At 35.5% G+C, this 20951-nt stretch overlaps 1 protein-coding gene across 1 annotated transcript; it reads right to left on the reverse strand.

Annotated features, from left to right (window-relative positions):
* Positions 1-2607: 2607 nt before the first annotated feature.
* On the reverse strand, positions 2608-20347 carry nadsyn1 (NAD synthetase 1). The gene is made up of 21 exons (XM_039690961.2): positions 20015-20347; positions 19835-19895; positions 19505-19621; positions 19362-19415; positions 19153-19242; positions 19026-19077; positions 18801-18889; positions 16949-17066; positions 15277-15408; positions 15120-15191; positions 14326-14450; positions 13460-13508; positions 13236-13338; positions 12977-13145; positions 10908-11043; positions 7362-7468; positions 7160-7291; positions 5981-6050; positions 3873-4001; positions 2971-3147; positions 2608-2877 (listed from the first exon to the last, which is right to left on the reverse strand). Exons 1-21 carry the CDS (start codon positions 20097-20099, stop codon positions 2860-2862), a joined length of 2085 nt encoding a protein of 694 aa, XP_039546895.2. The 5' UTR covers positions 20100-20347; the 3' UTR covers positions 2608-2859.
* Between the last annotated feature and the right edge of the window lie 604 nt (positions 20348-20951).

The following is a 20951-nucleotide window of genomic DNA, read 5'->3' on the forward strand; positions in this document are numbered from 1 at the left end:
TCAATGTTGAAATGTAACACATTTTTAATCATCAGGTTTCCACAGTGAAAGTGTCATTTCAACAATGACAGATAGACATCAAATCAATATTTGTTGAACTTAAAGAATAAATTAGTCATTAGCCCTCAAGTTGTTTCAACCCTGTATGAGTTGATTTCTTCTGCTAAACACAAAAGAAGATTTTTTGAAGAATGTTAACCAAAGAGTTGTTTTACCCCATTGACTTCCATAGTATTTTTTTTTTCTACTATTGAAATCGCTTTTTGAATCAACATAGAAACAATATAAAATCAATCTTGCTTTGTGGACAGCAGGATTCTATGCCAGTTAATGGTCTTTTTTATTATCAGAGACCATTTATTACTGTAATTAATGATGCATCAAAGTCACTCAAAGTGAACATCATTCTTCAGTTTACATGCAAATGTATTTATTTATGGCCACACGCTGTTTGAACAGGAAATAACATTACATTCAGAAAGAAAAAAAAATGCAATTTGTGGTGACTTAAATACTATTAAGTACAGAATATAATAAAATAGATGACTTTTAGAACTGTTATATCTGAATGTCTTAAGCAAATGGCAAAAGAGTCTGGAAAACCATGACAACATCTGGAAAATGGCAGTAAATGCATATGGAAAACTCGCCAACAAAGACAGAAACAATTCAGTATTAAAGACCGAAACATTACTCTGATACTCTGAATAAACTCAGGAGTTTCCACCTGAAGCAATGCACCCTGTGTGTGTGTGTCTGTGTGAATGAGCAGCACTACTGCATGTGTGTATGTGCAGCACCATAGCAAGTGAGTGGGTGAACGAGCAGCACCACTTTGGGTGCGTGTTTGTGTGTGTGTGTGAATGATACCTGCACTAACGTGTGGTGTGTGTGTTAAGTTCAGACCGTTTCACACATAGAAAGAGGAAGTCAATTCTTCTTAAACCCCAAACTCCTCCACATCCGTCTCGTGCTTTCTGCCTCAGTGAATCTCTTTCAAATAGCCTACCTACATTTGCATGCTGTATTTAAAATGTTGGACAAAATATGAAATTTGTATTCTTTAGGCATTTTTGTCCTCAATTTCACTTTCGTATTAGTCTCTTGTAATATCTAAACAAAAAGCCCCGTCAAACACTCTCCAGGAAGTGATATCATTTTTGCTGGGAAAACCATGTGGGTTTGCAATAACAAACATATTAGCATTAGCGATTTAATGCACTGTACTTGTTGTCTCACTTTTTAAAACATTCCATTCTGTTTTTCAGATGTCAACATTTATTTATTCATTGTTTGTTTGTTCAACATTTCAAAAATTACCGTCAGGTTAAGTCAAGTCAAGTCACATTTATTTATATAGCGCTTTTCACAATACAGATTGTATCAAAGCAGTTCACAGTGATAAGCTGTTTCATAGGAATAGTTCACCCATAGATGTTCTTCTTTGGAACATAGACGATATTTGATAAACGTCTGTGTTTTGCCATACAATGCAAGTCAATGGTAAGCAAAACGGTTTGTTACCAGCATTTCTTCAAAATAAAAATATCTTGTATTGTGTTCCACAACGTCATACAAGTTTGGAATGACATAAGGGTGAGTAAATGAAGACTTTCTACACTATCTGTTTACGGTCCATCCTGTTTTCTTGTGACTTTTCAGATAATCCAGCTACAACTTACTAAACTTAAAGGAGTAGTTCACTTAAAAAAAAAAAAAAAAAAAAAAAACTTTTGCTGATAATTTACTCACCCCCATGTCATCCAAGATGTCCATGTCTTTCTTTCTTCAGTCGAAAAGAAATTAAGGTTTTTGATGAAAACATTCCAGAATTTTCTCCATATAATAGACTTCAATGGGGACCAAACGGTTCAAGGTCCAAATGAGAGTTTCAGTGCAGCTTCAAAGGGCTTTAAACGATTTCAGACAATGAATAAGGGTCTTATCTAGCGAAACGATCGCTCATTGAAAAAATAAATAAAAACTTTAAAGTTTTATAAGCACAAATGTTCTGAGCAATCATGACTCTCCTGTTCAAACTCGTTAAACTCGAAGGGTCCTAGATAAGACCCTTATTCATCGTCTGGTGTCGTTTAAAGCCCTTTGAAGCTGCACTGAAACTCTCATTCGGACCTTGAACCGTTTGGTTCCCAATGAAGTCCATTATATGGAGAAAAACCTGGAATGTTTTCAACTAAAACCTTAATTTCTTTTTGACTGAAGAAAGAAAGACATGGACATCTTGGATGACATGGGGGCGAGTAAATTATTTTTTTTTTAACTGAACTACTCCTTTAAGAGCCTGAGCTTTACCACAGTCTAATTCTGGAAATCTGCTATACATTTTTATAGAAATACTTCTAATATTACAAAACAAGCATGAGGTACGGCACAACAGGAATGACCCAGTAATCATTGTTATTGCCTGCGCACTCATTTAGTCATTTGCTCTGAATCCTAATGAGTCAATGCCTGAAATATACAGGATATCTGGCAGTAAGATTATTTCCCCTTCTCACTTCTCCATTTGTTTCTCAAAGTGGGGTTTCGCATTGAAGGACCTTTTTGGTTCCCAAAAAACCTTTCAGTAAACAAAGAACCATGATATCTTGGTGTGAAGAACATTTTAATAATCTAAAAAAAAAAACAGTTGTCCACTATAAAGAACCTTTAATGCTCCATGGATGTTAAACATTCTTTATTGAAGCATGAATGTCAATAAAGATCTTCATAAAGCATTTGAATATCTTCATATGTGATGTATCATACAGTATATAAAGTACAGCAACTCTCGATCACATCAGCGGCCGAGATTAATCTTTGGACCGAGGATCAAAGGAATAAACGTTGGACTCCATATCACTCCATCAAACCCACCTACACAACATAATAAAGAGTGGATTATACAAACAGATTTAATCATCTATACCAGAGCCTGCTGTGATCACACTGTTCTGCAGAACTGCTGACCTCGTCGTCGATGCAGCGAAACTGCCAGGTCCACTGCGTGTTGTAGAGGAAAGGTCGGAGGTCAAAGCGGTTGTCATCGGGACTGTAGTTTTCAGCATGATAAGAGGGTGTTACTGTTGTCATCTTATGTCTGTTGACGGAGTACATCCTAAAGAAATGTTTCACTTTAGTAGCCACCTGCAAAAACAAAACAAAACTGGCATTCAACACAAAGCAGACAGTTAGGCGATTTAAAGGGATAGTTCGCCCAAAAATGAAATTCTGTCATTGTTTCCTCACCCCAATTGTCACCCCAAACCCATAAGACTTTCAGAACACAAATGAAAATCTTTTTGATTGTATTTCTGTCCCTGAGCTCACAGTCTACGCAACTACCACTTTCAATCCCTAGAAAGGTAGTATTTCACTTCAACTTTATGAGTGTGACTCGAGTGCAAAAAAAATTACTTTACACCTAATTTCCAAAATATTATCATGAAAGCACCCGCAAGAGCGAACCTTATGTGACCACATGTTGGAGATTAATATTTTGTAAATAAAGTGGTAATTGATGTAATTGAAGTGGCACTCGAGTCATAAAATTGTGGTTAAACCACTGGAACCACATGGATTATTTAATGATGTCTTTACTACCTTTCTGGGGCTTTAAAAATTGTAGTTGCGTAAACTGTCAATGGAGAGACAGAAAGCTCTCAGATTTCAGTTCTGAAGATCAACGAAAGTCTTATGGTTTCAGAACGACATGAGGTGAGTAATTAATGACAGAATTGTCATCTTTGGGTGAACTAACCCTTTAATTATCCTACTAAAACACTACCCCTAAAATAGCATTGATACAACATTAGTACTGCTTTTAAAAGTACTTTTAATCTGAGTACAGTGATGTTTAGGGCATGTTTGACCTGTGAGGGAGAGAAGGTCTCTTTCCATGAGTGAATGAGCTTGCAAAACATGCTGTACGGGCCACACTTGGAGATCTTCCTGAGTCGGCCAATCACAGACAGCTCTGAGTAGGTCATCCCCATGTCGGCCTGTGGGAGAGGGACACAGAACCACATGAGGAAGGGCTCAGTGCTGTAAAACAATCTGTCTGCATGCACACAGTGATGGAAAAAGTACACATGGGCACTGCAGCATAGTCAACATGCTCTATTAGAGCTCTATTAGAATTGCGTGATATAAAGTCAGAATTGCGTGTTGTAAAGTAAGAATTTCGTGTTATAAAGTCAGAATTGAGTGATATAAAGTTGCAATTGTGTGATATAAAGTCAGAATTGTGAGATATAAAGTCGCAATCGCGAGATATAAAGTCAGAATTGCGAGATATAAAGTCAGAATTGCGAGATATAAAGTCAGAATTGCGAGATATGTATAAAGTCAGAATTGCGAAATTGCGAGATATAAAGTAAGAATTGCGAGATATAAAGTCATGTAATATAAAGCCAGAATTGCGTGTTATAAAGTCAGAATTGCGAGATATAGTCAGAATTTCGAGATTTAAAGTCAGAATTGCGTGTTATAAAGTAAGAATTGCGAAATTGCGAGATATAAAGTCAGAATTGTGAGATATAGTCAAAATTACGTGATAGTCAGAATTGTGAGATATAAAGTCAGAATTGCGAGATATAAAGTCAGAATTGCGAGATATAAAGTCAGAATTGCGTGATATAAAGTCAGAATTGCGAAATTGCGAGATATAAAGTAAGAATTGCGAGATATAAAGTCATGTAATATAAAGCCAGAATTGCGTGTTATAAAGTCAGAATTTCGAGATTTAAAGTCAGAATTGCGTGTTATAAAGTAAGAATTGCGAAATTGCGAGATATAAAGTCAGAATTGTGAGATATAGTCAAAATTGTGAGATATAGTCAAAATTACGTGATAGTCAGAATTGTGAGATATAAAGTCAGAATTGTGAGATATAGTCAAAATTACGTGATAGTCAGAATTGCGAGATATAAAGTCAGAATTTCGAGATATAAAGTCAGAATTTCGAGATATAAAGTAAGAATTGCGAAATTGCGAGATATAAAGTCAGAATTGTGAGATAGTCAAAATTACGTGATAGTCAGAATTGTGAGATATAAAGTCAGAATTGCGAGATATAAAGTCAGAATTTCGAGATATAAAGTCAGAATTGCGAGATATAAAGTCAGAATTGCGAGATATAAAGTCAGAATTGCGAGATAAAAAGTCAGAATTACGAGATATAGTCAAAATTACGTGATAAAGTCAGAATTGCGAGATATAAAGTCAGAATTACGAGATATAAAGTCAGAATTGCGAGATATAAAGTCAGAATTACGAGATATAAAGTCAGAATTGCATGATATAAAGTCAAAATTACGTGATATAGTCAGAATTGCAAGATATAGTCAAAATTACGTGATATAGTCAGAATTGCGAGATATAAAGTCAGAATTGCGAGCTATAAAGTCAGAATTATGTGTTATATAGTCAGAATTGCGAGATATAAAGTCAGAATTGCGAGATATAAAGTCAGAATTGCGAGCTATAAAGTCAGAATTATGTGTTATATAGTCAGAATTACTAGATATAAAGTCGAAATTGCGTGTTGTAAAGTCAGATTGCAATTGAGAAACGATGTCATAATTTCGAGATATAAACTCACAACTATGTGTTGTAAGTTGCAAAGTCATAATTTCGAGATGTAAACTCGCAATTGTGAGACAAAATGTGGCAATTCTCTTTTTTTCTCACAGTTGCAACTTTCTTGCTCACAATTGCGACTTTACTTCTCACAATTCGGACTTCATATCTCAAAATTGTGAGATAAAAAGTCGCAATTATTTATTTATTTATTTTTTATTCCAACCTTCCATATCATGGGTCTGGTGTGTAAACCTTGCCACGAACGTTAGGAATTAAGTATGTAAAAATGCGCTTCTTTTGAAAATGTTCCCTATAACGTGCTACATTTTAATGTCATGCAAATGTTCTGTGACGTTTCTTGATGCATGTATTAGTGAATGAGGTTGACGATGTTTACCTCATCGGTCTGGACCACCTTGCCATCAGTCAGTGGCTCAAGCTCTGCAGTTGGTGGAGCATCTAAAATGCTGGACAGAAGATGGACACGTGATCACGCTGCTGTTTCTGACTCTTACAGTGCTGCAACCTTCTATACGGTGCTATACGGACGCCTTTTTCCACCCACGTTGCCATTGGCTTGGCTTGCTTAGTTGGGGACATTCAATTTCATGATGACAACACGGTTTACTCCAAAGTGGCTATATATACTAATAGCCTAATATAAAATTTAACTACAATAGAGTGCCGAAGTGATGATGTCACTTTGTAGGACAACTCGGAAGCTAGCGGCGCATGGGTTCCCTCTTCCCTCGGTCGAAAAGCAATGCATTTTCCCCATAGACTTTTGGAAAATCGCAAAAAATAAGATCTGTGTTTAACAAAGAGTTGTGACCCTTACACGTTTTGTCTAGCAAAATAATCTTTACAAGTTAATCCAAAATGTATACATTTTGAAGCCAATATAAAGATTTTAAAAAACACAATCAGACACAATAAAGTTTAAAAAAACACAAGCAGGTTATAACTGTGTTATAACGTGAAAATATTTAGAGGCTCTGTTCACCACAGACCTTATTTCAGGCGATTTAGCAAAAACCCATTCAAAAATCCCATAGGCTTTAGAGCGAGGGATGCTAAAATGCTAACTCACTTCCGCGTTTTGGCCTACAGAGTGACGTCGTAACTTCGACACTCAATAGTCCATGTTTGATCTGGCTTCAAACCCTGTCATCTTAATATTCGTACTGTAAGTTAAACCACTCAGCCATGTCTTAACTCATTGAGAGACGTCCAAATGTTTATTTCTCCAGTGTGTGTTCACTCAATTGACCGCGAAAACGTTGTGTTGTTCGCCTATTGTGAGTAGACCTTATACAGTTTTAAAAGATGATTTTATTATTAAGTGGTAAATGAACGGCCATAAAAAAGTTTAAAATCAAGTTTAGTTGAAAGCAGTGTCGTGTGAACGGCCCCTGAGTGTTGAGCAAGCTGCAGGATCAGCAGAGACCAATCATCTAGAGCCATGCATTAATGACGTGACTGAATGTGAAGGACCCGTCTGCCAGGCCAAAACTATAAATTAAGATTCATCAGTGATCTGATCAGCAAATGTGTGACAAAAGGAGAGATTACACACGTTACGAGGGCGGTGAGCTGGAAGCGTTTCACACAGTACTGCAGGAAGCACTTCAGGTCCATCTTACTAACACCTCCAATCGGATTGATATCAGCACTGGAGCAGTCGTACTTTGTGAAGTATCCAGTCAAACTGCAAAGTCAGAGAATACTTTCTTTAAAGTGATCTCCATTATTATTGATATTGGGATGCTAACACACACCTCTCATCCACGTTTGCAGAACCGAGAACTAAGAGACCACCGGGTTTTCCCTGAGCCCACAGACAGAGCTGGGCAAAGAGGTAGGCCAAAATCATCCTGACACGAGCCTGTAGTGGAGTAAACACAACACACATGCATTAGTTTCAAACAATATGCTATTTAGGGAAAAAAATGCAGATGTGAAATAGTTCTGAAGGTATGAAATTCCTAATCTATTGCATAATTTTATCATCAGTGGATCATGTAAAGTCACAATTCTTGCTTTTTATGGAATAACGCAGAAAGATTTATCAGTGCATTTATCTTTTTTTAAAGGGATACTCTACTTTTTTAGGAAATAGGCTCATTTTACAACTCCCCCAGAGTTAAACAGTCGAGTTTTACCGTTTTCGAATCCATTCAGACGATTTTCTGATATTTAGAAGAATATCAGTAAGCGGACAGTTTCTGGTCTCATTGACTTCCATAGTAGGAAAAAATATACTATGGAAGTCAATGAGACCAGAAACTGTCTGGTTACTGATATTCTTCTAAAAATCAGAAAATCGGGTGAATGGATTTGAAAACGGTAAAACTCGACTGTTTAACTCTGGGGGAGTTGTAAAATGTGCCTATTTCCAAAAAAAAACTGGAGTATCCCTTTAAGTTTAATCTTTAATCAAAATAACTTCCCCTCCCTCTTGTAGCTCATCTCTTCTCTGATGATGAGGCGACCTGTCAATCACATTAGATCCACCAATAGCAAACCACAACATTCATCCAATCAATTCCCACTGGACATAATCAAGCCCCGCCCTACATTTGTTCTTGTTCGAGAAGCCGTTTCACTCAGATGTATGTTGCAATAGAAAAGAAAAGACTATCGCAACTTACATTTAATGCTGACTTTAAATATGTCCAAAGTAATTGCATGCTTCACTGACCAGAGAAATCTTGATACCTACTAAAGCCATGGATGCATTTTTTCAAAAATATTTTAGAAAATATTCAATAATTTTCAATTACCCTTACTAGGGGTTTTCAAAATAGGAGGTTCACAAAAGTACCGAAAAATTCAAAGATAATTATTTTAACTATTTTGAGGCTTTCAAACTATGTTACGATATGAAATGATTAATGTAATATATACTGTATATATATATATATATATATATATTTTTTTTTTTTAAATGTATTGTTACCATTTAATTTAGCTTTCTAACGACAGGTTAGAAATCATGACACTAATCATCATTATTTGATGGGTCTAGTTTTTGGTCGTAAGAAATAGAAAATATGCATGTATCATTTTTTTGGGATACATTTTTTTTCTTAGTTTTATCCAATTTTATTTTTTAAATATTTTTTTTTTAAATAAATTGAAATTGAACTGAAATGTTTATATGTCTATACTCTAGTCATATCAGTGGCCAAGAACATTATAAACAAGAGTGTTCGTAAGTCAAAAGTTGAAATAGTGAAACTCAGCAAATTTGTATGTCATTTGACGCTTTCTTGGGGTGACTAACTGCAACATTTTTTTTTTTTTTTTGTGTGAAAATTGTGGTGGTTGTGTTACAATGCAAGCAAACGGCATATTGAAAAAGTCAGCAAAAGTATCACTTTCATAGAAACTGCTTTCTCAAGCCCGCACTTTAGTGATGCCATGGGTCAAATAAAAAAAGAGCCACATAAAACAAATCTATTTTATTTCAAAATGGCCACCAGCAACAAAATGCAACACTCTAAGCATTGCACATTTGTGAATGTTACTGCATAATGCTGCTTTCCATTCATTAGTATACTTTTGGTTATTTCTGAGACTTTAATGTTTCATGATGCATTATTAAAAAGGCTGTGATCTCGATCCAAACACCCAAGCGACCTTATTCCTAAAATGACAATGATTCGACTATGTTTATTAAACCTTAGACAAAAATCACAGCGCACATTGAGATCTGCGTTCTGAATGAAGATTCAATCAATGCCGTTGTTACACAATGTATCTGTCATTGAATCATTCATTTAAAAATGCTGATTCATCCATTAACAAAAGAAGTGAAGTGTTAATGAGTGAGTCAGCGAAACATTCATTTTGAAACCAATGATTTTTGTAATTAATTAATTAAGTCACTTAATCAGATTACTTTTTCAACTAGTAAAGTAACGCATTACTTTTAAATTTGCAAAAAGTTAGTTTTTCAAATAAGTAATGCAAGTTACTCTTTTTTTATGCTCTCCTGTCCCCATGTTGAGAGAAACCGTAAGTGCAGATGTGTGAACAGACTTGTGAAGTGTGTGCGATGTGTGAACAGGATGGCTATTGTAATTCTTGACTATATACTCTATGTATTGTCTCTTACTTTATTAACCAATATATTTGCTGGTAACTTTTTTGATGATCCACTTCAACCATACTAATAACCAAAACTGACTTTACATAAACCACATTTGTGTTTCTTTCTTCTTTTTATTGCTAAAGTATGTTGAACTTCAACTGCATCCTATCCTTCTTGAATCCAGAATAGCAGCACAGCTGAAAGTTTTTCTTTTTTGAACTGTGCCCTCTACTGGACAAGCATGAATTTGCATTTCTTTCAGCCTGAGGCTTATTCATTTCACTTTTGGTGTGAAAGGGCCTTTACATTAGCCAAAAATATAACTTTTTTTGTTGTTATTATTAAAAAACAAAATAAGCAAGCCCAGCCCAGGTGAGAAATAGTATCGCAAAAGTAATGTGACGCATTACTTTCCATAAAAAGTAATTATTATGAGTAAAGGAATTAGCAATTTTGTAAAGCATTACTTTTAAAAGTAATTTTCCTCAACATGCAGAAAATCGTGCAAAAATCATGCAGATCTAATTTAAAGGGATAGTTCACTTTGAAATTAATGTTTGGTATGTTTTAGCTTACCTCAAGGGCATCCAAGATGTAGGTGTCTTTGTTTACACAGTATTTTAAATTTTGATATTTTTAGGTCAAACCGTTCTTGTCTATCAGTCATATAATGGATGTCTATGGTCACCACCGCAAAGAGCATGCACAGAGAAGTCCAAATTAAACATAATTTAATGACTCGTAAATGTAAGTACACATTGATGGCCTAAGACACGAAACGAGCGGTTTGTGTGAGAAAACAAACTGTATTTATATCGTTTTTAACTCTTGTAACCACAGCCACGTCCAAGTGATCTGAGGGCGCGGGCGCTTTGTGGCTGTGGTGACAAGGTAAAAACGATATAAATACTGTTTGTTTTCTCACACAAACCGCTCGTTTCGTGTCTTAGGCCATCAATGTGTACTTACACTTACGAGTCATTAAATCATGTTTAATTTGGACTTCTCTGTGCATGCTCTTTGAGGTGGTGACCATAGACCTGCATTATATGTCTGACAGACAAGAACGGTTTGACCTAAAAATATCAAAATTGAAACTACTGCGGCAACAAAGACACCTACATCTTGAATGCACTTGAGGTAAGATAAAACATACCCAAAATTCAGTCCCTAATAAAAGCAATCATGCATTTAATAATAGCATGAGCGTCTATGACGAGTGCTGTACCTGGACGTTCTGAAGAGCCAGGTTCTCTCTAGCACTTCCTCCATTAGCTCGGAACTGAGGCCACTTCCCTGTGACCATGGAGAAGATTCCCAGCATGCCTTTCACTGCCATGTCAATGTTGATATTCAGGTGATTGCTGAGAGCAGAACAGATATAAATCAACATCTTAATTACACAATGATACATTTTTAAAGTACTGCTATTAAATTGCATACTTAAGAAGAGATATATAAGAGTATGGAAGCTTGTTTTCACCACACACACAAAAAAAATAACAAAAAAATGTAATTGCGACTTTTATCTCACAATTCATACTTTTTTTCGACTTTTTATCTCAGAATTGCATGATATTAAGTCACAATTGCAAATTATAAGTCACAATATACAGTAGGGCTGGGAAAAAATTGAGAAAAATGGGAGAAATATTGATTCATATTTTAAAAAAATCTATTTTTAGATTATTTTTCTCACCCTCTTCAGTATAGCGTATATAAATTTTGCATTTGCCAAATCTTCCTTCAGGGTTTCAATAGCACGCTCCCTGTGCACGCTCTAATGCAATTTTATTTTTTATGGCGAGTGGTGTCACATGTTTTCCCTCAGGATTTTGTTGTTGTTTTATTAGCTCAATCCAAATACAGTATCAATAATGTGGATGTTTAATAGTCTCTGTTGCACACTGCACAGTGACTTTTCATTTAGAGAAAGGGTTTGCCTTTTGTAATTTTGTTTATGTTGATGCACTTTAAATAAATACAATAAATATATATTTTTTTAAATATATTTACATTTCGCAGTTATTTTGTTTTAAATGGAAGGGGAGGGAAAATTGAATCGAATCGTAATTTGACTTATTTATTTTTAAAAATCAGATTTTTTTTTAGGGGAAAAAAGCGGCCAGCTCGATTATAAAGTCAGAATTGTGAGATATAAACTCGTAATTATGAGATAAAAAGTCGCAATTATCTTTTAAAATGTTATATTCTGTGCCAGAAACAAGCTTCCATAGAAGAGACTTAAACATTAAAAAAATCTTAACAATTCCAAACTTTTGACTGGCAGTATATATATATATATAGGGCTGCAACGATTAGTCGACATTGTCGACAATAAAAAATTGTCGACAAATATCTTTGTTGTCGAGTAGTCGTTTGATCTCACGTCACCTAATGTAAGGGCGTGCAATATCGCGATTTGACCGCTACGGCGCGTTGGCGCTAGAGTGTAATGCAGCCCTTTATAAATGCAAGTGCGGTAAAAGAAAAAACAGCGCGAATTACGACGGAGTGCAAACGAATCCGAACTAGCAAGGTTTGGCAAAGTTTTACAAAATTATTATATTTTAATAATAGAATATTATATTATTACAATTACAGCAATGTGATGATTTATTTTGCATAGAATAAAGCTTGAATGAGCTTAGGAGTCAGAGCTGTTTTTATTAATGTAACGTTAACACTATTAGGTATTATAGTCTTATTACTTGCCTGTATTTTGTTCCATAAATGAAGACTTACAAAAGGAGATGTTAGGAATAATATCATGGCAGTTACTTTTTCTTTTTCATTCTGTAAATTAAAAGGTGAATGAGAATATCTCTGTCAGCTCAATTCTCATGTATAAAAATATTGTAATTTTATATCTATAATAATGGTTAGCAGATTAATATTTTACCCTTTTTGTGTCCTGAAGTAATGACCCCTTTTCTGTTTCAGTTCTATGAAAAGCAGTGGGCTTATTAAACAATGCTTCGAGAGCATTTGTGTGTGATTTGAGTTAAACTTAAGAGAATGACCTGTTTAGTTGGCTCATTAAAACCACTATTTCAGAAGCTGAACTGATTTTCATTTTTTATATTATAGTAAGAATATGTATAACTCAATGTTTTAACTAATTGAAAAAGCTGAATAACCGTTCCAAACTTAATGATTAGCTGGCAAAATAATCGATGATTAGTCGATTAATCGTTCTAATAATCGTTAGATTAATCGACTATCAAAATAATCGTTTGTTGCAGCCCTATATCAATCATATGTCTCAATCAAATGTTTGCCATGTCATCCACTGACCTGCCGATCTGAGCAGCGAGATCTTTGGCTCTGTTGCGTGTGTCCTCAGAAGAGTTTTCACTAGCCATGTAGCATGTGGTAAAGAGGCGTCCACACAGCTCCCGCGGGTCCTCGGGCCTGTAGGACGAATCGTTGACCACACGCTTCACATCATCCAGAACCTGAGAATCTGAGACCAATGGTGCACACATTTAAGCCTCTAGATTACATGTTCTTATGTTACTTTTGAAGAGCTACTGTGTGTGTGTTTTGGACTTACTGCCATCTTTGACGGCTTGGCAGATCTGCACACACATTGAGTACACAATACAGGCCGAAGATGAACTGTCCACACCACCACTAAGAGGAAGAAGGAAGCCAGCCTGAAAACAACAAAACACACAAACCTCATTAGCTAAACATATCTTAACATACACTGCCAAAACAATAAACATGCTATCAACGTTCATATTAACATGCATTATAGAATAAAAAACAACATACCTGTCCACTCCTCCTTAAGTAGTCCCATAACCAACAGGCAGGACCAAGGCTGAAATAACACCCAAAATGTAGATTTAATATTGTAATAATTGATTTAATAAATGCTGCATCAATTTATAACACCAAACGGTACATATATGTGCCCTCTGGTTTACTGTATAGGGTTTTAAATGGATTCATATCCACCACCACCAGCCTGCACAGTGGTAACAAGGCATGATGGATCCATGTTCTCATTCTGTTTACGCCAAATTCTCTGAATGTCTCAACAAAAATCGAGACTCATCAGACCAGGCAACATTTTTCCAGTCTTCAACTGTCCAATTTTGATGAGCTCTTGCCAATTGTCGCCTCTTTTTCCTATTTGTAGTGGAGATGAGTGGTACCCGGTGGGGTCTTCTGCTGTTGTAGCCCATCCGCCTCAAGGTTGTGCGTGTTGTGGCTTCACAACGGTTGTAACGAGTGGTTATTTCAGTCAAAGTTGCTCTTCTATCAGCTTGAATCAGCTTGAATCAGGCATTTTCACCCACAGGACTGCCGCATGCTGGATGTTTTTCCCTTTTCACAGCATTCTTTGTAAACCCTAGAAATGGTTGTGCGTGAAAATCCCAGTAACTGAGCAGATTGTGAAATACTCTTGAGACCAACAACCATGCCACGCTCAAAATTGCTTAAATCCCCTTTCTTTCCCATTCTGACATTCAGTTTGGAGTTCAGGAGATTGTCTTGACCAGGATCACACCCCTAAATGCATTGAAGCAACCGCCACGTGATTGGTTGATTAGATAATTGCATTAATGAGAAATTTAACAGATGTTCCTAACAATCCTTTCGGTGAGAGTTAATTTTTCGCTGTGAAAAGTTACCTGATCTCTTCTTCTGGGGTGTTGAAAATCCACTCCACAGGTTGGTGCGTAGGCAGACACCTGTCATCACAGTCAGACAGACAGAAGTCCGTTTTCATCCTCTGATACGCTTTGTGCTCATATTCCTGTACAGTGAGAAAAATATTAAAAAACAAGAAACTCCCGCACTATATCATCAGTACTTGCAAATGAGTATCAAAGTTGTATTAGCAACGTTTCAGTCTCAGGACCTGACTATATATATATTTACTCATTTGCAAGTATTGATAGTAGAGCCCGACCGATAAAGGATTTTGAAGGCCGATACCGATACAAATATTTTTGGGTTAAAAATCCGATATATCGGCCGATATTTTATTTATTTATTTGAAACTGGACATGATATTTGAGTTAAGAGAACTGATGGGAATGTTCTTTTAATTGTTATTCAAGCAAAGTATGTATCGTGACCAACTCAACGAGTGTTGCCAACAGGGACGGTGTAGAGTGCCCTCTGGTGGACAAACTATACAACTCCAACACTCATGACATGGTTCAAGCGTGTTTCGTCCGTTTTTATTTTATTTTTGAAATATTCATTTATCAGCCATTATAACTGCCGATACCGATAGTTTGGAAAATGCCTAAATATCGGCCGATATATCGGTCTGGCTCTAATTGATAGTGTGCGGGAGTAGTTTTTTGGACTCATTTGGTCTTTTTTCCCCACACACCTATAACCTGCAGGTGTGTGACGGTGATTGCTAATTAAGTTACTTAAAAATAAAATCTCATGTCTTTCAATGTCCTCTCACCATATGTGGGTGACATCTCTCTCCTCGATAGCTGCGCACATCTTCCAGATCCAGAGTGGCCGTGACAACCTCCTTCAAATCGGCAGAAACGCATCAATCAGATTGATCGAACTAAAATGTTAAAGGTGAAAGGTGAGTTTCAACAGTCAGCACTTACTACATCCTCGAGTGAGAACTGCGCTCCTCTGGCAACAATATCCCCATTAATGGCAATCATAGCACAGCCATCATAGTACAGACGGTCTCCATCACAGCCCTTCTGATTGGCAAACAGATAAATCCCTCCACTCTGCAACACATTCACAACATGTGAGCGTCACCAGTGTTGGGTAAGTTACTCTAAAAAAGTCATTAATTACTAGTTACTAATTACCTCTTCAACAGTGTAATTAAATTACTCTCTCTAAAAAGTATTTAATTACTTTTAATTACTAATTACTTTCAAAATCCCATATCAATCTCAACCAGCTGAATAATACAAGGACTTGAATCTGTTTTAATTCTTTCAAATAAATACTATAAAATTGCATGAATTATCCTTAAACTGACCGAGGTGGAGAAGGTTACATTATAAAAACATACTTTTTAACATCAGACAATACATTTTGATGGTAAACCCACTATTGTTTTATGTCTGATCTCATGACATTTCACACTTTTTTCATACATATTTTACAATAATTCATACGAATTTGTACGAGTGCGGTCGTAATATTTAGACGCCTTATAAAACGCATACGAATCGCTGTGAGATCGGATTGATCTATACACAGTATTTACCTCAATTACATCAGAAGTAACCAGAGCCAGACCGATATATCGGCCGGCCGATATTATCGGCCGATATTAGACATTTTCCATAATATCGTTATCGGCAGTTATAATGGCCGATAAATGAATATTTTAAAAAATGAAATAAAAACGGACGAAACACGCTTCAATCATCTCTCCTAGGCCTGTTATATTGAAAATGTATGTTTTACAATTTGCAGTATGATGTTATCTATTATTAAATTATGGCTCATCATAGACTAGCTAACCACAAAGCTAGCTAATGCCACTATCATCAGTGGAAGACCGCTAACGTTAACATTAATGAGCTTGGAAACCACAATGAACTTTTTCTGCCTAAATAAAGTAATGATTACTGTATTTATAACTAGCATATCTCTAATTACAGTCCCTGCATTGTAAAATCTGTAAGTTATACTTGCGAGGAGTGAACATTTAGACAGAGAAAAAGTATCAAACGTATCTTGTGCAGAAAAGTTAGCTTCTTTTTACACATGTGTGAAATCCAACAATATTCAATAAAAAAAAAAAAATATCGGCCGATATATCGGAATATCGGACTTTAAAACCCAAAAATATTTGTATCGGTATCGGCCTTCAAAATCCTTTATCGGTCGGGCTCTAGAAGTAACTGTAATTAAATTACAGATAAATTAAGAGTAATCCCTTACTTTACATTTTCAAGGGAAAAGTAATTAAATTACAGTAACTAATTACTTAGTAATTAGTTACACCCAACACTGAGCGTCACGAATTGAAAAAGGTTCAGTGTCACCTTTGTCTTTGCAGAGGCCACTTGAAGTTGAGTTGGTTTCATACATTACCGGTCAAAATGTTTTTGAAAGTAGTCTCAATCTCACCAAGACCACATTTATTTGATCAAAAATACAATTACACTGTGAAATAATATTACAATTTAAATGAACTGGCTTCTGTTGTAATATATTTTAAAAAGTTATTTATTCCTGTGATGTGAATCTGCATCAGCCTTCAGTATCACATGTACTACACATATTAATATATATAAATGTATATACCTTTGTGGTGGCGGATTTGACCAAGTTCACCCTGTGGTCAGCCTTGCGTAGCTCATGGTAGCTTGCGGAGGAATTGGTAAAAATCTCAACGCCATCTAAACCCATGTCAACATGTGGACTAAAAAAAAGAAGTAAAAGAAAGTTCAGTTCCTCATTCTAAAGCAATTATGAAACTAAATGTTCTCAGCAGGAGATTAGTGAAGGATTTAAAGGAGAACTCCGCCACAAAATGAGACTTTGGTCTAATAAAACATTGGTACCTTGTCGACCGTTCTCTGAGATTTGTTTTCATGATAATCGAATGTAAAGAGTTTTATTTCTAAAACGGTTTAGTGTATAACGCTAATAATGGGGGCATTTACAGATACTTTGAGACAGTGCACTTCGTGTAAACAGGCAAGAGAAAACAAACAGTCTCGACGAGTCGAACCACGAACGCCGTTCAGCTCACTTGGCACGCCGTTCGTGGTTCGACTAGTCAAGACTGTTTTCCAAGTGGACTGTCTTTATAAAGCAGTCTGTACACTTATAAAGTTCTCAATGCTTCGGTTTGCATGTATGGACCCTCATTATGTTACTGTGTTAGTGTAGGGCTATTTTTAGACTTGTTAGTGGTATAAACTAGCGCGATTTCTTTTTACTTAGTAAATGCCCCCAGTACTAGCATTATACGCTAAACAGTTTTTAGAGATAAAACTCTCTACATTCGATTATAAAACAAATCTCAGAGAACGGCCGACTAGGTACCGATGTTTTATTAGACCAAAGGTTTGATTTGCGTCAGAGTTCTCCTTTAAGGAACAACATATTAAGGATTCATTAAAAATATTAATTTCTAGGCATGCATCATATATCGCCCCCTGAAATATAATATGCCCGATAAGAAAATTTGGCCAATATTTTAAAGCTAATAAATTATGGATTATTCAGATGTCACGATGAGTTCGCCATTGTGATTTTAAATTGCTTCAGAAAAGGAAAACAGTGTTAAAGGAGTAGTTCACTTTCGAAAAAACTTTTGCTGATAATTTACTCACCCTCATGTCTTTCTTTCTTCAGTCGAAAAGAAATGAAGGTTTTTGATGAAAACATGCCAGGATTTTTCTCCATATAATGGACTTCAATGGGGTCCAAACTGTGCAAGGTCCAAGTGCAGCTTCAAAGGGCTTTAAACGACACCAGACGATGAATAAGGGTCTTATCTAGCGAAACGATCGCTCATCAAAATGAACTAATCTTTTTTCGAGTCATTTGGTTGATTCAACGAACAAAATGGACGAAATGACTCGAAAAAGATTCTTGAGTTTGAACGGGAGAGTCGAGCAAGGCGAGCATTTGTGCTTATAAAACTTAAACTTTTTTATTTCTTTTCGAAATGACCGATGGTTTCGCTAGATAAGACCCTTATTCATCGTCGGGTGTCGTTTAAAGCCCTTTGAAGCTGCACTGAAACTCTCATTTGGACCTTGAACCGTTTGGTTCCCATTGAAGTCCATTATATGGAAAAATTTCTTTTCGACTGAAGAAAGAAAGACATGGACATCTTGGATGACATGGGGGTGAGTAAATTACTAACATGCAGCACAAGTCTGTCATATAGGTTACCTACAATTATTATGAGAACATTATAATTGTGTGTTTGGGACATGGCTTCCTTACATCCTGTTTTAGTAATCAGGATCTCAAAATGTATATCAAAATTCAAGATTTAGATTTATCGGCCAATATATCGGGTATCGGCTTTCAAAATATTAAAAATGATCGGTTATCGGCTTAAATTTTCATATCGGTGCATCTCTATTAATTTGCCATTCATATAGTATAGATGAGATGATTATGTGCAGAATAAAACCTCCTGGGGTTCCACAGCTCAGCACAAATCTCACTCCCTATGCAGGTGTCCTTGGTGGACAGCACCCCGTCTCCAAACGGCACTGTGGTCTACCAATGAGGACAGCTGGCATTACTATACATGCCTAATAAAATTGACATTTTATGCATGCATATATTAAATAATCATAGTTTCATGAAACGCTTTGTTGATTCATTTTTTAAGTGACGAGGAATCATACTTTACCTGCCCTGTCACATCTTGGATCATTCTGGGTAGAAAGTACTCCTCAACATGTCTGCAAATATGTCATAGTGTTTTATTTGCTGGGAAAATATTTACCAAATATAATATGAAAATATACTTTGCATACCTGGGTCGACTCCAAGGTGAAAACCATCGAAATTCCCTGTTGTTTCCATAATTAGCCAAAAGCATTTTAGGACGGATTAACAGTATCTTTCTGTCGGATACAAAAACATTAGACATAAATGCATATTATTGTGTTGTTATTATTATAATATGATCATTAAGCAGCAGTAATGCAAATGCTTTATACTCAATACTGTAGTAAAATCATACTTGTTCAAAAAGATGACTCTGCAGTTATATCGAACATTGTGATGCATGACAGGCCTGAGGAAGAAGCATGTAAATAAATGTTTAATGCATTAGAAATCATAAAACATATTAAGAAATTATATTTTTCCCAATGTTTTACTTACATTCCCACATCACAGATGATATCGTGGGTCAAAGGAGATTCTAGTAGAGATTTCAAAACCTGGAAACAGTGTAGCAGTGTGTCTGACTCGTAGAAGTGATCTGCACAGCCGTAGCCACTGATGCAAAGAACAGTATATCATCATTTACTCATTATACTGAATTAGTTCATTATATACTTAATTTTATGCTGGTTTTCTGTGTTAATACTGTGAATTAATACAATCATTTTAATTAATAACCATTCTAATTCAATACTTTATGAGAATACGCCAATGTAATGTTTCGTTATTCTCAAATAAACAATCTGTGGAAGACAATATTAACGTTACCAGATTTCTAGCTCTGGTCCTAGTCTGTACTTGGCTCCTTTCTGCTTGGCTATCTCAATACCTGTTTTGGAGACAAAAGTAGACGAGGTCACTTTAAGATCATAAGAACTTTAGTGGTAACGTTACTTTAGTAACGGACTACTGGTGAATAAGTAGGTTGCATGAAAAGTCGGAACTTACTTTTAAGTATCCTTGACAAGTTCCCTTCAAAATCCAGAGCCCACTGATTCAAGCAGCAAGTCGCTAGTGTGACCTTGCGACCCATTTTGCACAGCTAGAAATGATTTAAAATGAATCAAAACAACTCTGCACCTGACTGTAGTTGCGCAACAGCACTGAGTCGAAACTTTTACTTACTGTAGTCCCATTTCCGGACTGTACTTTCATGCGCTTCAAAATAAAAGTTTCGCGTAAGGAAGGCTAAGGAACAACATTAAACATACTTTGCTCAAGGAAAGTTTAAAATAATATGTATTTTTAAGTATAAACACTTAATTGAGTCAAGCTGCTTTTTCACTTAAAATCCCAGAATACAATTTAAATAAATAAATACAAAATTTAATAATTGATTTTATTATAATTTGTTATCTTACGTCCAAAGTTTAAAAAAAAGTTTTTTTTCTTATTTTTTTTAATGGCAATTACATTTATTATTAACTTATTTGCTCATTCATGAGCAATGGATGCGGTAAGTTAATTCTTCCTATGTGCCAGAGGACTAAATAAAGCTTTTAAGTGTGTAAATAAAAAGGCTGATATTTTTCTTATTAAGAAATTATTTGTAACTGACGAATTACAATTTGACATTATCATTTCTCGATCATTCAGCGCTTAAACATAAAAGGTTCGCGTAAGGAAAGCAATTTAAATATTTTAAAAATGTATTTACAGTAAACTGCACAATGTATTGAGGTTAAGCATTCTTTGCCCGAAGACATATAAAAATAATAACTATAATAACTATCAACCTAAAATATCGTTTCAACATATTTAAAGACGCAAAATAAAAGAGTCAATCTGCTTTTTCAGTAATAAAATATTATTGTTTAATTTTATTTAGCAAAGGGCTGGTATTTTCGTTTCAATAAATATGTGTGATTAATTATTTGTAAATACT

The sequence above is a fragment of the Pimephales promelas genome, chromosome 1, assembly GCF_988280905.1.
Source record: "Pimephales promelas chromosome 1, fPimPro1.hap1.1, whole genome shotgun sequence".
NCBI classification, from domain to species: Eukaryota; Metazoa; Chordata; class Actinopteri; order Cypriniformes; family Leuciscidae; genus Pimephales; species Pimephales promelas.

Coding starts and splice junctions, on each gene's coding strand:
- nadsyn1 (XM_039690961.2), bottom strand. CDS start 20,099: ATGGGTCGCAAGGTCACACTAGCGACTTGCTGCTTGAATCAGTGGGCT. Junction 7,469..10,907: donor TGGCTCTTCAGAACGTCCAG/GTACAGCACTCG, acceptor ACTCCACTACAG/GCTCGTGTCAGGATGATTTT. Junction 6,051..7,159: donor CAGCTCACCGCCCTCGTAAC/GTGTGTAATCTC, acceptor TCTTCTGTCCAG/CATTTTAGATGCTCCACCAA.